General features: G+C 48.2%; 2 protein-coding genes across 2 annotated transcripts; one reads left to right on the top strand and one right to left on the bottom strand.

Annotated features, from left to right (window-relative positions):
* Positions 1-293: 293 nt before the first annotated feature.
* Positions 294-17,209, top strand: LOC308534692 (uncharacterized protein; the record flags this gene model as incomplete). The annotated part of the gene is made up of 4 exons (XM_081113259.1): positions 294-434; positions 1,285-1,441; positions 16,002-16,159; positions 17,045-17,209. The coding sequence occupies 4 exons, from the start codon at positions 294-296 to the stop codon at positions 17,207-17,209; spliced, it is 621 nt and encodes a 206-aa protein (XP_080969385.1).
* On the bottom strand, positions 6,581-7,791 carry LOC308533704 (protein S100-A7-like; the record flags this gene model as incomplete). Its single annotated transcript, XM_081111792.1, has 2 exons — positions 6,581-6,745; positions 7,651-7,791. The coding sequence occupies 2 exons, from the start codon at positions 7,789-7,791 to the stop codon at positions 6,581-6,583; spliced, it is 306 nt and encodes a 101-aa protein (XP_080967918.1).

Genomic DNA, 17,209 nt, shown 5'->3' with positions numbered 1-17,209 from the left:
CCTCTCTGCTTCTGCCTCCTGTGGTTCTGTCCACAGTGGGCTTCTCTGTTCTCCTCCATCTCCTCTGGACCCTGACCTGCATGGGACCAGGCCCCAGCATTGGTCACACTCTCCTCCTTGTGAGCATCTCATCCCACCTTCTAGGATAATACTGTTCCTTTTGCTCCCAACTGAGACTCACTTCACTGGATGCTCTGTTCCCACCCTGTTGTCCTGACTGATGGTCCCTCACCTGGGGGGAAGGATAACAAAGGTCCCCGTCTTTCTCTCTGGCAGCTTCCTTGAAAACCAAGATGAGCCATACTCCAGTTGAACAGTCCGTGATGGACTTGATCGTCCTGTTCCACAAATACACCAAACCTGATGACAAGATTGACAAGCCGGGCCTGCTGAAGATGCTGAAGGAGAATTTCCCTAACTTCCTCACGGCTTGTGTGAGTCTGGGTGACTTCTCCAGATTGCTTGGGCCCTAGCATGGTGGTGGATGTTGGACAAGTCAATCCCATTTTCTGATCCTCAATATTCTCATCTGCAAAAAGGCCTAAAAGGACTTTCCTTTCTTATTATCAGGATGAAAGAGATGATACATGTGGCCAAGTGTAAAGGCATCTGGAGATCAAGGGTAGTTATCAGGTGGTGAAATAAGAGAGTAAATAATGGGTCCCCTCCCACTTGTTCATCTCCATCCAGGAGACTGAAGCCTCTAGAAGCCTCCATTCGGTTCTCTGAGATCCAAGGGGAGGTGATAGAAATCCCATGGCTGATAAAATTTACCACCTTTCATTAAAATGAAAGAGCTCATTCATAGACCTGATTTAGTCTGACAAAATATACTAAACTGATTACAAAAAGAGAGGTTACTAAGTGACAGAGAGAGTAGGTGAGCAAAGGAGGGCACTGAGCATGGAAGATTTAGGAAGGGAAATCGGAGATAGGAGAGGAGGGTTAGGAATGAAGACACAAGGGGTAGGGCCTATCTAGTTTCTTGGTAGAACTTAGGTAGAGGAGGAAGTGAGGGAGGGGAGCAGGTCTAGGTATAAAGACCACCCACCCACCAGCTCATTGATCACCACTCTGTCTCTCTTTCATGTTGATACTTGATCCAAGGAATCTCCCTCAGTGACCTGCAGGGTAATGCTAACGTTCCCCTCAATCCCAGATACCCTCCACTGGCCCACACCAGCTACACCTGTATGGCCCCAGATGCTTCTCTGCCCCTCTCTGCCTCCTCCCCCTCCTATTCCACCCATAAGACTTTTGGGACTGATTTTGTCTTCTCCACAGGAAAAAAAGGGCAAAGATTTCTTGGCCCATATCTTTGAGGACAAGGACAAGAATAACGATAAGAAGATCGAGTTTTCTGAGTTTCTGTCGGTGTTGGGAGTCATAGCCAGGGACTACCACAATCACAGCCACGGAGCCCCGCTCTGTTCTGGGGGAGGACACTGAGCCCAGCCCAGCCTGAGGCATCCAAGAAACAATAAAGTGTGTCTTTTGCCCAGATACAGCCTGTTTCCTGCTTTCCTTTGGCTACTTATGCTGTCAAAACCACCCCTTCTTGTTGAATGTAATTGTGGATTCTCAATGGGAGGACTTACCCAGGAATGTGCCAGGAGGGTGCCCTCCCTTTGGCCCCCAGCATAACTGACCACCTCTCTCAGCAGGGCCTCTGTCCACCTCTGCCCCTGCTCCCTAGTGCAGCCAGCGTGCCAGGTCCCAGTGTCAGCAGTGCAGAGCATTCTGCTGGCCCAGACATACTTTTCCTTCTCAAGCCGCGATCAGCATCTGGGCATCCAGGAACTGTAGGGAGCAGGAGCTGAAGGAGGTGTGAACATGGTGCCTCATGCCCATGGGCTCCTGCCCAGCATGACGCCAGGGAGAAAAGGGAGATGGCACCACTGAAAAAGGCATTGGGTGGCGGCCATTGAGGACACATGGGCACTGGTCACTGTGAATGGGACACTCAGCAGCCCAGAGGACTGGATCCCTTGTCCTGGTCCTGGGCTTCTGGGCTCTGTTCTGTCCCTGTGTGTGTGTGTGTGTGTGTGTGTGTGTGTGTGTGTGTGTTTTATCCTGTGTGGTGTCCCTGTGGAGGTGAGAGAACCACCCTGTCTGCTGAGCTGATCCTCCCAATGGTTTGCTAAATGCTGGGAGCTGGGTGTCTGGGGAAAGCACAGAGGGATGGCTGCTCCAGGCATGAGGAGGAAAGCTAGTGCTGGAGTCCAGAGGGTGTCTGGGTACCGAGTGGAAGAGAAGATGGAAGAAGAGTAGGGGGGACAGTGCAGAGAGGGAGGAGAGCTCATGCTGAGCATCGTAAGTGACAGATCCTCTTATCTCTCATAGGAAGGGCCATGTCATTACCCTTGGGCTCTCTGACGTCATAAATGTGGTAGGGGCTGAGGATTTCAGAAACAAGCAGGACACAAGTGCTACCTCAGCAAGCGCTGGCTCTCCCACACATGGGGTCTCTCCATGGTGCCAGGAGGCCAGTCAGCACTCACCTGCACATCCAGGGCCACCTCTAGGCACATACCTGCTGCTTCAGTAGCTCCCCTCCTTGAGGATCCCATCATCCAGCTGGGTCACTCCCTACCTCCCACTCACAGTCTCCTGCTAACCCCTCAATCAGGCCACATTCTTCAGGGAGAAATTAGGCAACTGCCTACAAAACCTTGTGTCCCACCTGCAGGAAACTCAGGGGGTGAGGTATTTGTCCATGTGGTTGACTGCTCCACCTCCTACTCTCACCGTGTCATTAGCATCTCAGTTCTGAGACCATCACCTCCCTCCACTTCAGGGGCATCCTCTCCTGCCCATCCTCTGCAGCTTGTCATCATTTAGGACATGTCTGAGCTTTTCCCGCCTACACCTCACTCTCTCACTGGTATTGTCTGTCTCCTCCCCACCTTCTCCTTCCACCTGCTCTCAAACTCAGGGAGACCTGCTTCTCTGGACTTTTGCACTTTTCTCCTGTCAGTACCCTCTTCTGTCTCTATGCCGCCTGCACCCCATGATCCACCACACCAACTGCTCTCCACTGACTAAGATCCCTGATGCTGACTTGTCTCAGGGCCATACCCGCCCTGCCAACCTCCCAGCTTAAACCAATTCCTCCACTTGTCTTCACTCCTCCTGCACCAGGACTGCTGGTCCTGCTAGGAACCATCCTGCCAGGGCTCCCAGAGCTGGTGTCTGACTTCCTCTCTGCTCAGCCATCCCAGTTCCTGTCCTGGGAACTTACCTCCTGATGGTCCATGTCCTCCCCAATATGTCTGATTATTTCCTGACTCAATTCAACTTTTGTAATGCTTCTCTTTGCCTAAAATATCTTTGAATTCCTCACCTTCCTGTTGAATATGATGTATCTCAACAGACTAGAAATCAGAACTTCTCTCTAGGGATTCTCCTTGGAAGTGGACACAGACTACTTCTCCACAATCAAATGTGCTCTTCCTCTTTGATGCTGTCTGCAACCTAAGCCCACCTGAATTATGGGAACCATATCGTGTCATTGTCATCAGATGTCTATATTCCAAATTAGGGAGGAAAAGCACTTATTTTAGCTTCACTGATCTCTAGTACCTAGCAGTTCCAGCACATAGTCCTTACTCAAGAACTATTATTTTTTTTGTTGAAATATAATCGTTAAAATTCTGGGCCATCGCATCTAATGTTAACAGCAATCAAAAATATAAAAACCTCTAGTTTTGAAGTTGGCGGTGAAACTAGTGAAGGACCCTGGAAAGAGAGGCCAGGTTAAAAAGTGTAATTTGAAATAGTGAACAGCTGCTGTGGAGACCATAGTCCTGATCTTCCAAAAGGAGGGGTTGCTTCCCGCACGGCAGGAGGCCCCACTTCCCAGTATATTTCTGATATGTACAAGCGTACTGACCATGGCCTCTGATGTGGACCTAATCTCCTTGAATTCTCCAACCTCTGTTTAATCTCACAATGCTTCCCGCCATTGCCATGCTCCAAGAAAAATTAGGATGAAGTGGAGAGACATACAGTTACTCATTTTCTGGTATGATTTAGGAATCACATCCTAAAGAGAGCTTGGTGTGTGATCCCCAATGGGCTCATGTTCTCCATACTTACTATGGTAAAGGTCAACTGTAGAACTCATCACATTCTATTAGAATTGTGTCTCATACCTGTGTCAACCCAGAGAGCTGATCTCCTTGAGGCAGGGGAATGAGTCTGGTCCAATGTTGAGACCCATTTGTCCTGAGACATTGTAGCGTCTGCCATGGCACGGTGCCCTAGAAGGGTGTTAGTCTGGTCTCTCCAGGGTGGTTTGGAGGACTGATGTAAAGAGAGAAGCCAGGCCACATGCACAACCTTGTTCAGGTGGAAGTAATTGTTCTGGGCTCAGCTGAGACAGAGAGCCTTCGAAAAATGCCCAGCTGAACTAGTTTCGGGGGCAGATGGCTGAGAGAGGTTCTGATAGGAAAGGAGATTTGCAGGCAGTGCCTGCAGAAGAGAAGAGTGTGGACCCAGGACCTGGGATATTTCCTGTCCCCTGACACCTCTTTGGGGCTCTACATCTACAGAGGTGATGCTCAGGATGCTGTTCAGTGGGAGTAGAACGGGGTGGAGTTTCTATCCCAGCTGCAGTGGTCAGGAACATTTTTCTATTGGTTAAAAACTACAATTTTCTGCAAATTGGAAGATGGGGGTGGGGGTTTAATAACATAATTTGCCCATATGCTGTTAGGAGAGGAAATCAAATGAAATGTGGCTGCCCAGGGATAGCCCTGACTTAAAGGGACCCTGTGCAATTGCACATTGGTCATTTCTACAAGAGTCCCATTGTCTCGAGTCTCAAGAATGCCACATCCTTTGAGCTAGATGGCTTCTCAGAGATAACCTATTCCCAGCCTATATCTCATAATAACAGCACCGAGGCCCAGAAAAAGTGGATTTGCACAACACTCTGAGGGTTCATAGTTAAATTTGATTTAACTTAAATTAAATTTAGTTTTAAATGTATTTCATTCCATTTTCTTTAAAGTAGATCGTATTTTACTCAGTAGTATCAGAAAAATACAGTTGAATTCTAAGCATATGTAACATAAACTCAAAGGTTCAAAAACTGTATCTAAAGGGGAAGCCCTCTCTGCAGTGGCCGCTGACACGCCTTGGCCCAGGGTCTGGGACTGCAGACTTCACAGGAGCTGAAGCGAGTTGCCCACACACTGCAGGTAGTTCTTCGGCCTCGTGAAAATTATGAAAGTTGTGCCCAGAGCCCGCTGTGACTTGGGAGAGGCCACTGGAGTCGGCATTGCCTCTTGAGGTCTTTTTGGAACTTGCTCTGGAGCTGGTTCTGTAGATCCCAGAAGAGAACATGTTATCAACATGACTGCCTCGATGTGCCTTCTAAAGACAGAACATCTCTGCTATCCATCCATGGAATCCCTGTTCCAGAGCCCACCCCAGGAATTCTTCCTAGACTGCAGGCCATGGGGACAGTGATCAGAGCAACTCTTTGCTCCTGACTAATCCTAGTTTCTGGAAGCTCTTCTCTGTGTGGCATAGCCCCCCACTCACCCATACCATCCACACGCAGGCCTCCTCATCCTGTGCCTCTACCTCTGTGGGCTCACAATGCTCCAGCTCTGAAAGGAGCAGCTGGGCCCAGTGCTCCAGGTGTGAGCTGGTTCTGTAGATCCCAGAAGGACAGAGGCAGATGGGAAGGGCCCTGTGTGGGTAATGGCACGCCTCTTTCCATGGCTAGTGGAGTGGACTGTCACTGATGACTCAGCCTGAGCTTTCTGCTCATCATTCCCTGCCCTCTCCTCCCCGCTCCTCTTCAGTCCTGTCTTCTCACTTGCAGCCCAGACACTCTCTGGACTCCAGCACTAGCTTTACGCCTCATGCCTGGAAAACCCATCATTCTGTGCTTTCCCCAGACACCCAGCTCCCAGCATTTAGCAAACCATTGGGAGGATCAGCTCAGCAGACAGGGTGGTTCTCTCACCTCCACAAGGACCACACACAGGATAAAACACACACACATGCACAGGGACAGGACACAGCCCAGAAGCCCAGGACACAGGCCAAGGGCTGATGAGTGTCCCGTTCACAGTGACCAGTGCCCATGTGCCCCAGTGGCTGCCACCCAATGCCTTTTTCAGTGGTGCCTTCTCCCCTGTGTCCCTGGGTTCATGCTGGGCTGGAACACCCGGGCATGAGGCACCGTGTTCACACCTCAGCTCCTGCTTCCTACAGTTCCTGGATGCCCAGAGGCTGATCATGACTTGAGAAGGAAAAGCATGGCTGGGCCAGCAGAATGCTCTGCACTGCTGACCCTGGGACCTGGCACGCTGGCTGCACTAGGGAGCAGGGACAGAGGTGGACAGAGACCCTGCTGAGAGAGGTGTCAGTTATACTGTCGGCTAGGAGGAGGGCACCCTCCTGGCACATTCCTGGGTAAATCACTCCATGGAGATCCCAAATTACAGTCACCAAGAAGGGGTGGTATTGACAGCATAAGTTGCCAAAGGAAAGCAGGAAACAGGCTGTATCAGGGCAAAAGAGAAACTTTATTGTTTCTTGGAGGTGTCAGGCTGGGCTGGGTTCAGTGTCCTCCACCAGAACAGAGTGGGGCTCCATGGCTGTGATTGTGGTAGTCCGTGGCTATGACTCCCAACACCGACAGAAACTCAGAAAAGTCGATCTTCTTGTCCTTATTCTTGTCCTGGTCCTCAAAGATATGGGCCAAGAAATCTTTGCCCTTTTTTTCCTGTGGAAAAGATAAATTCAGTCCCAAAAGTGTTATGGGTGGAACAGGAGGAGGCGCAGGAAGAGAGGGGGAGAGAAGCACTTGGGCCGCACAGGTGTAGCTGTGTGGGCCAGTGGAGGGTATCTGGGAATGAGAGGGACATTAGCTCTATCCTGCAGGTCACTAAGGGATTTTCCTTGGATCAAGTATCAGCTAAAGAGAGACCTAGTGGTGGTGGGCAGACTCAGCCCAGATCCTCACTGATCAATGAGCTGGTGGGGGGGTGGTCTTTTGACCTAGACCTGCTCCCCCGACCCACTTCCAGGACCCCATCTACCTAAGTTCTACCCAGAGACTGAAGATAGGCCCTATCCTTGCCTCTTCATTCCTAACCCTCCTCTCCTATCTCCTATTTGCCTTCCTGAATCTTCCATGCTCAGTGCCCTCTTTTGCTCACCTACTCTCTGTGTCACCCAGTAGCCTCTCTCTTCATATTCAGTTCAGTGCATTCTAACTGTCAGACTACATCAGGTCTATGAATGAGCTCTTTGACTGTAATGAAAGGTTTTAAATTTTATCAGCCATGGGATTTCTATCACCTTCCCTTGGATCTCAGAGAACCGAATGGAGGCTCCTAGAGGCAAAGCCTGAGCCTCTGGGCTTCAGTCTCCTGGATGGAGAGTGACAAGTGGAAGGGGATCCATTCTTTACTCTCCTATTTCACCACCTGATAACTACCCTTGATCTCCAGATGCCTTTACACTTGGCCACATGTACCATCTCTTTCATCCTGATAATAAGTCAGGAGAGTCCTCTTAGGCCTTTTTGCAGATGAGAATATTGAGGATCAGAGAATGGGATTGACTTGTCCCAAGTCCTCCGCCATGCCAGGGCCCAAGCAACCTTAAGAAGTCACCCCGACTCACACAAGCCGTGAGGAAGTTAGGGAAATTCTCCTTCAGCATCTTCAGCAGGCCCTGCTTGTCAATCTTGTCATCAGGTTTGGTGTATTTGTGGAACAGGACGATCAAGTCCATCACGGACTGTTCAACTGGAGTATGGCTCATCTTGGATTTCAAGGAAGCTGCCAGAGAGAAAGATGGGGACCTTTGTTATCCTTCTCCCCAGGTGAGGGTCCCTAAGTCAGGACAATGGGGTGGGAACTGAGCATCCAGTGAAGTAAGCCTCAGTTGGGAGCAGAAGGAGCTGTATCATCCTAGGAGGAGGGATGAGATCCTCACAAAGAGGAGTGTGTGACCAAGCTGGGGCCTGGTCCCATGCAGGTCAGGGCCCAGAGGAGGTAAGGAGAATACAGAAGCCCACTGATGACAGAACCACAGGAGGCAGAAGCAGAGAGGGTAGGGTTCAACCACATGGAAAAGGACTGACGTTTTAGTTGGGACCTGAACTAAAGACAGCTTTTGGATGACTCTACTCTTCAAGAGCAACAACACAGTCTTCTCCAGGGTCAACAGCAGTGTTAGAGTCATGGGGACAAAATGGCGTCCTGAGGAGTCTGGCCTGACCTGCCCGGGGCTACTGTTGGAATGAGTCCCCTGAGGTGTGCATTGTGATCATAAAGCAAGCTCTAAATGAAAGAAGCCCTGGAGGCTCCCAGCAGTGAGTATGAGTAGGATGGTGAGTGTGAGCAGAGATATACAGCCCTGTCCTGAGCTCCCACAAGGTTTCCTAGACCATCCCCAGCAGATTGAAAGTAGGACTACTGACCGGTGTAGGCATCATGTTTGAAATGAACAGAAATACTTGCCTCAGTTTTAGAATCTTGGGTGAATTTGGGGAGATAGGCTCCTTCAGATGACCTTTGTACCTCCCTGCTCTCTGGAACCCCAATGTTTGACCACATTTAAGTAAAGAGGTCTGACTTCCCAAAGCCAGTACCTCCACCCTCAGTCTGGATCCCAAGCAGAGAAATGGGACAGTGCAGGCCTCACACCCCAGATTTAGAAAACTCTCAAGAAATGTGTATGGCTCCCATGTGTGGGCATCTAACAAAAACTTCCATTGTCTCCTGATCTGGGAGAAAGATCCTCCCTGTTATGTCCCTAAGTTAAAACACCTAAGGCCTTCTTTCAATTTGGCCAAGGCCTTAGCTGAGCTCTGTGCCCAGAAGGTCACCGGTCATTCCCTCACGGGGAACAAGGTTCAAAACTTAAGTTGATAGGTCCCTGATCCAAGGTAGTGGCAGTGTTTATCACCAGGGCATAGCAAGTGGGCATCCCAGGTCTGGGTTTGGGAGAATCTTCCAGACTTTGGGAGAGCCAGCCACTCTCCTGAGGTTGGGGTGCAAAGGCCATGGCCTGAGAGTCCGATGATTCCAGAGAGAAAAGAAGACAAGGAGGAGAGGAAGGTTCATATACTGAGCTCCCACCAGGGATGCTCCAACTGAGTTGGCACAGAAGAGCCAAAGGAGCAATGGGAGCATCAGTACAGACATCTTGTTGAACATAGGCCCTTGGGACTAAGTGGGTTCAAGTTGGAAAGACAGAAAACAGGCAGAGTTGAGACTGGATACAGGTTCCTGAATGCGCTCCCATCATCGCTCTCCCTGTTCCTGGACACAGAAGAACACACTGGGCCCTGACGAACCCCCCTGGCAAAGAGTTAGGTGCAGACTTACCGGAGCTGACGAGGTGTCACTGAGGAGAAGGTGAGTGTGCTGTGCATCTGGGCAAAGACTGGTCCCTTTATAAGGCTCAGCCTGGCTCCTCCCAGGCACTGGGAGCCCTTAGGCCATGCTGTTTCTCTGCTTCCTGGACCATTGCCTCACTCAGGTGGGTGGGACACACCTAGAAGAGTGTGTTCATCATGTTCCTGTATAATGCCCGGCACTCCCAAGGGATTGCACTATTCTAGAGGATTATTCTGTGGCTAAGGAAATCCATGGCTGGGGAGGGGAAAACACTGGGATTATCTTAAAAGCACAGGAATTGTGGTAGAGAAAACTGGGTTTCTGAACTTAAAGAGGATGGGTCTCTGAAGGCAGCATCGTCTATGTTTGCTCATCACCTTCTACAAGTTTGTCTGACATCTAACAGAAACTCTGACCAGTGGTTATAAATCCATAACTATACCACGCATCACCTTACGTGTCATATTGACATTCCTCCTAAACCTTCAAAACCTTATGAGATGGTGCTGTTACCCTCATGGTGAGGACAGGGAATTGAGGGAGTAAGAGGTAAGCTAAGTTCCTATGTGCACAATGCTAATAGACAGCAAGCTCAAGAGATGACCCAGAAAAGCCTGATTCAAAAGCTCCCTCCTAACCCCACTACTAGACCTCTGGGGTCACTGCAGGGCCTGTGAACTTGAAGTTCAGGGGAGGGAAGCAGGGTCACCCAAGTTCCATCTTCATGTAGGGTCCTCACTGTAGTGCTAGGAGAGAAAGAGGTGGCATGACCCACTGTGACAGGTAGCACAGAGTGAATAGCCCCTCACCTACAGGTGAGGGAAGAGACAAGGTCAGAGTTCTGCGTTCTGGCATTAGCCCCACACTCTAGAACTTCGCTATGCAGCTCCAGGGACTGCCTGAGCCCACCAAGGAAGCCACTGTCTGTACTCAGGGATGGTGACCGCCATGAAATGAGCCAGCAGGAAATTGGGCAATGTTGCCTCCCCTCTCATGATGATGCCTTCTTATAAATTCTTCAGTGATGTCCATCCTTCCCTTATGCAAAACAGTCTGCTTAGGAGTCAGTGGCCATGCCCGTGGTCTGCTATGTCCCAACCTGCTGTGGAAAATCTAGTTCAGGTGCAGGAGACAGGAGCTTGGAGCTTAGGATGAGGCTTAGGGACCTTTGGGGAATGACCCTGCTGACTCACTGAGGAATCCTTGTTCCTGCTCTCTGCTCCCCTTAGAAGGTCCTCCCATGAGTAAGGGGACTGCTCAGGCACTGGGTACCCTGGGACCAGGCCCATTGCTGAGCCTGGTTCAGCCTGCCCCTGCCCCCCAATGCATTGGGCTTCCACACCTGGCCCTTCTGTCCCCCGTTATGTCCACATTTGCCCCAGCACCAGCCCTCTCTGGTTCACGTATGTAATGTGTGCTCACCGCCACGAAAAGCCTGCTGTGAAGGACACACAGGAAACCTACAGAGGGGTCACTTGGAGCAGAGGAACTGAAATGTCTTTCCCACATTCGCCCTGGTACAGCTTCTGAAATCTGAACAATGTCAAGATAATTCAAATTCATTTTCAATTTTTATATATAAGTTTTTCTTTGTTCAGTCTTGGACTCACTTTCACAGACTGAGCTATGAATAGTTCTTGGCTTCTGGAATCTGAACATCATTAATCTGTTGCAAGGTATCTTATTTTTACTTATATACTTATATTTCTTTATTCTTCATTACCATTCAATTTCCCCATAAAAAGCCAAAAAGGAAATATATGTTTTCTGTTTATTTTTATGCATACTCACCAATATAAATAGTTATTTTGGCCCGTGTTCTATCCAAATTTTTTTTTATTAAACATTAATTATGCAGTAAAGTACAACAAACTACAGTACACACTCTAATGAATCTCTTACAATTGTGATTGTACCCACGTCAATGAGTAAAACATTGCCACCACCCGTACCCGCCTGCTTTCTCTATTCTCCAAAACCACCATCAGAACTTTTTAAATAAGACCCATTCTCTGTTTCATTTTACCACCTAAGCATACATTCCTGAACACTGCCATTTCCTCTACTTTCAAATTTTATTTGAAGGGAAACATATTCTATGTATTCTTCTTTGTCTGCCTTATTTTTCTCAGTATTACATTTACAAGCTGTATATTGTACTGTGTTTATTCTTCATTGTATACTATATATATATATATATATATATATATATATATATATATATATCTTTATATGAATATGCCATAATTTTTTTATAATGCTGCTTTAGATACCACATGCTCATCACTTTGTCTTCTTTTTGAATGGTTTCCATCTCAGGTGACCAGGGATTTTGACCTCTGCCCTAACGCTCCTAGGGGAATCAGACACCCTGTCTGGTGAGGTATGTAGAAAGGGCCCAGGGCAGGCTCTGGTTGAGTAAGACATGGGTGTTTAAGGAAGAAGAAGGTGATGAGCCCATGTTTCAGGGACCAACTTCAAAACAGCCCTGTTTATTGTCAGAGACATTAGTGTTTGCAACTATTGTGACTAACAGCCAAGTCCCACCCCAGCATCGCCCTTATCACTCACCACCTCCAGAAAGGCTATAGGTATCTTCCATTCCCTGAGTCAAACGTTCTTTGGCAACATGGGCTATACGTTCAGGGGCCCTTTCCACATACCGCACCAAAGAGGGTGGCTGATCCCCACAGAAACCTGAGGTCAGAGGTCAAAATCAATGGTCACCTGAGCTGGAAACCATACAAAAGGAAAACAAGAATATTAAGGGCATATGATATCTAAAGCAGAATTATAGAAAATGATGTGATATTTATACCAAGACATATAGTATACAATGCTGAACAACCAGTACAACATGGATATCACTTCTAAGTATAATATTGGGCAAACTAAGTCAAACATAGAAGAATTTATAGAATCTGTTCTCCTTCAATAAATTTGCTTAAGTGGTAAAATTCAAATGAAACAAAGAGAAAGCCTTACCATAAAAGTCCAGATGATGGTTTCCAGGAAGAGAGAAAAGGGGCAGTGACTGGTAGGGGTGGTGGCAATATTTTATTCATTGACCTGGGTGGCAGTCACAGGTGTTGGAGATAATTCATTGGGCTGTACATTGTAGTGTATTATATTTTTCTGTATGAGTGATCTATATCACATAAAGGACATCTATAAAGCATAGTCCAAAATAATCATTTACATTGATGAGTATGCATAGAAATGAACAGAAAACATACATTTTATTTTTTAGCTTTTGGGGGGAGGGGGAGTTGAATAGTAATGAAGATTAAGGGAAAATAAGTATATAAGTAAAATAGGAGAGAGACCGTGCAACAGATCAATGATGTTTAGATTCCGGAAGCTGAGGACTATACATAGTTCAGACTCTGACCGTGAGGCCAGAATTGAACAAAGCAAAAGTTAAATTAAACTAATTAAAAACTAATTTAAAGTATTTTGACATTGTTCAAGTATCAAAAGCTACACCGGGGACAAAATGGGCATCCATCTCACTTCCCCTGCCAGAGGCAGCCTGTGCTCCAGGTGTTCTGAGTATCCTTCCTGGGAGGCTTTGAGAGGCAGTAAGAGGAAATTAAATGAGTGAACCAGAGAGGACTGGTGCTGATGCAAATATGGATATAACTGGGGACAGAAAGGCCAGGCTGAAGCATGGAGGCCAGTGCATTGGGGAGGGGGCGGGCCCTGACCTGGGAGCCCAGTGGTGGGCCTGATCACAGGGTGCCCAATGCCTGAGCAGTTCCTTACTCCATGGGAGCATGTTCTAAGAGTAACAGAGAGCAGGAACCAGGACTCTTCAGTGAATCAGAATCAGCATGGTATGTCCCCAGAGGTCCCCAGGTTTCATCCTGAACTCCAAGCTCTTGTTTCCTGCACCTGAACCAGATATTCCACAGCAGGTCAGGACATAACAGACCTCAGGGCATGAGCTACAGAATCCTAAGCAGACTATTTTGCATAAGGGAAGTAGAAACATCATTGAAGAATTTATAGGAAGGCATCATCCTGGGAGAGGTGGCAACTTTTCCCAATCTCCTGCCGGCTCATTTCATGGTGGTCACCATCTCTGAATCTAGACAGTGGCTTCCTTGGTGGGCCCTGGTGGGCCCTGGAGCTGTGAAGTGAATTTCTAGAGTGTGGGGCTAATGCCAGGACTCAGAGCTCTGACCTCCCGTCTTCCCTCGCCTGCAGGTGACATGCTGAGCCACTGCTCTCTCTGTGTTCCCAGGTCTGTCACTGTGGGTCATGCCACCGCTTTCTCTCCTGGCGCTCCAGTGAGGACTCAACATGAAGATGGGAGTGAGGTGACCCTGCCTCTCTCCCCTGGACTTCGAGTTCACAGGCCCTGCAGTGACCCTAGAGGTCTTGTAGTGGGGATAGGAGCAAGGTTTTGAATCAGGATTTTTTGAGATCATATCTTAAACTTTCTGTCTATTAGCCTCGTGCCCATAAGAATGTTGCTTACCTCTTACTCCCTCAATTCCCCATCCTCAACATGAGGTTAACAGCTCCATCTCATAATGTTTTGACGCTTTAGGAAGAATATTAATATGACAGGTTAGGTGATGTGTGGTATAGTTATGGAATTATAAACCACTGGAGAGAGTTTGTGTTAGATGCCAGAATAAAATTGTGGAAGGAGTGGGTGATGAGCAAATATGTACCATGATGCGTCTCAGAGTTCCATCCTCTTTTAATTCAGAAACTCATTTTCAGTACCAGAATTCTTGTGCCTTACAACACATCCCATTGTCTTCCACACCCCTGACCCCAGGGAAGTGAGGACAGAAGAAGGCTCTAGGTGTTTCCCTTTGGGAGTTACCTGGGATTTTACTGGCACATGCTGAACACACACTCCTAGGTGTGTGCCACCCACTTGAGTGAAACAATGGTCCAGGAAGTAGACAGATATGACCCAAAGGCTCCCAGTGCCTGGGTGGAGCCAGATTGAGCCTTATAAAGAGACCAGTCTTTGCCCAGATGCACAGAACACTCACCTTCTCCTCACTGCCTCCTCGTCAGCTTTGGTAAGTCTGCGCCTATATCTTTTCCAGGAGGTTCATCAGGGCCCAGGGTGTTCTGTTGTCTGCAGGAGTAGGGAAAAGCAGTGATGGGAGAGGATTCAGGAGCTTGGGTCCAGATGTAATGGGGTTCTGCCTGTAACGGGGCTCTACCTCTTATGGGACTTTGCCTGTTATGGTGCTGTGTAACTTTATTCCAGTGGGGTCCTGAGGATTTCATCTACAAGATGGCTGGACCGATGCTCCCATTGCTCTGTTGGCCCCTGTGTAATAACGCTGTGGAAACATCTCTGGTGGGAGCTGAGGAAATGACCCTTCCTCTCTCCTTCTCTTCTTTTCCCTCTGGACTCACCTTACTCTCAGACCACAGGTTGGGGAAGACTCAATTTGTACATCAACCTTCAGAGAGAGAGGGTGTCTCTATCCAAGTCCGGAAGGTTCTCCTGAACCCAAGCCTGGGACACCCACTCACCTTGCCATGGTGAGAAGATCTGCCAGTATATGGATCAGAAACCCATCAACTAATGTTTTGGAACTTCTGCGCAGCTGAGGGAAAGACCAGTGATTTTCTGTGCACAGGGCTCAGCTCTGACGTTGGCCAAGTTCACAGAAGGCCTTGAATAGTTACATATAGGGACATAGCAGTAAGGTTTGTTTTTTTCCCAGATGATAAGAAAATCTGTTTTTGTTAGAAGCCCAAAGATATGGGCCATACACATTTCTTGAGAGTTTTGGAAAGTCTGGGGTGTGAGGGCTGCACTGTCCCATTTCTCTGCTTGGGGTCCAGACTGTTGTTGGAGGTACTGAAATGTGGTTTATCCGTGAGGTTCCAGAGAGCAGGGAGGTACAAAGTCATCCGAAGGAGACTATCTGCCCACATTCCACCCAAGAGTCTAAAACTGAGGCAGGAATTTCTTTTTATCTCAAACATGATACCAATGCTGGTCAGCAGTCTTTCTTTCCCACTGGTGGGGATGGTCCAGGAAAACGTGTGGGAGCTCAAAACAGGGATGTATATCTCTGCTCACACTCACCATACTACTCACAGTCACCTCTGGGAGCCTCCAGGGCCATTTCATTTAGAGCTTGCTCTATCTTCACAATCGGCACCTCAGGGGTCTCGTTCTAATAACAGCCCAGGGAGGGTCAGGCCTGACTAGTCAAGAAGTTATTTTGTCCCCATGACTCTAACCCTGACTGTGACCCTGGAGGAGACGGTGTTGATGCTCTTGAAGAGTAGAGTCATCCAAATGCTGTGTTTGGCTCAGGTCCCAACTAAAACGTCAGTCCTTTTCCATGTGGTTGACCCGCACCCCCTCTGCTTCTACCTCCTGTGGTTCTGTCCACAGGGGGTTTCTCTGTTCTCCTCCATCTCCTCTAGACCCCGCCCTGCATGGGCCCAGGCCCCAGCATTGGTCACACTCTCCTCCATGTGAGCATCTCATTCCACCTCCTAGGATAATATGTTCCTTTTGATCCCAAGTGAGCCTTACTTCACTGGATGCTCAGTTCCCACCCCGTTGTCCTGACTGATGGTCCCTCACCTGGGGGGAAGGATAACAAAGGTCCCCGTCTTTCTCTCTGGCAGCTTCCTTGAAAACCAAGATGAGCCATACTCCAGTTGAACAGTCCGTGATGGACTTGATCGTCCTGTTCCACAAATACACCAAACCTGATGACAAGATTGACAAACAGGGCCTGCTGAAGATGCTGAAGGAGAATTTCCCAAACTTCCTCATGGCTTGTGTGAGTCTGGGTGACTTCTCCCGGTTGCTTGGGCCCTAGCATGGTGGTGGATGTTGGACAAGTCAATCCCATTTTCTGATCCTCAATATTCTCATCTGCAAAAAGTCCTAAAAGGACTTTCCTGACCTATTATCAGGATGAAAGAGATGATACATGTGGCAAAGAGTAAAGGCATCTGGATTACAAGGGTAGTTATCAGGTGGTGAAATAGGAGAGTAAAGAATGGGTCCCCTCTCACTTTTCAATCTCCATCCAGGAGACTTAAGACTCTAGAAGCCTCCATTCGATTCTCTGAGATCCAAGGGAAGGTGATAGAAATCCCATGGCTGATAAAATTTAACACCTTTCATTACAATGAAAGAGCTCATTCATAGACCTGATTTAGTCTGACAGTTAGAATGTACTGAACTGATTAGAAAAAGAGAGGTTGCTAAGTGACAGAGAGAGTAGGTGAGCAAAGGAGGGCACTGAGCATGGAAGATTCAGGAAGGCAAATAGGAGATAGGAGAGGAGGGTTAGGAATGAAGAGACAAGGGGTAGGGCCAATCTAGTTTCTAGAACTTACATAGATGGGGTCCTGGAAGTGGGTCGGGTGAGCAGGTCTGGGTCTAAAGACTCCACACCCACCAGCTCATTGATCAGTGAGGCTCTGTTCTGAGTCTGCCCACAACCACTAGGTCTCTGTTTCATGCTGATACTTAATCCAAGGAATCTCCCTCAGTGACCTGCAGGGTAATGCTAACGTTCCCCTCATCCCCAAATGCCCTACACTGGCCCACACCAGCTACATCTGTGTGGCCCCAGATTCTTCTCTCCCCCTTTCTGCCTCCTCTTCCTCCTATTCCAACCGTAAGACTTTTGGGACTGAATTTATCTTTTCCACAGGAAAAAAAGGGCAAAGATTTCTTGGCCCATATCTTTGAGGACCATGACAAGAATAATGATAAGAAGATTGACTTTTCTGAGTTTCTGTCGGTGTTGGGAGTCATAGCCACGGACTACCACAATCACAGCCATGGAGCCCCGCTCTGTTCCGGGGGAGGACACTGA

This window comes from Myotis nattereri, assembly GCF_964212035.1.
Source record: "Myotis nattereri genome assembly, chromosome: 18".
NCBI lineage: Eukaryota > Metazoa > Chordata > Mammalia > Chiroptera > Vespertilionidae > Myotis > Myotis nattereri.
Note: the sequence above shows the minus strand (reverse complement) of the source record. Positions and strands in the feature narration are given on the sequence as shown.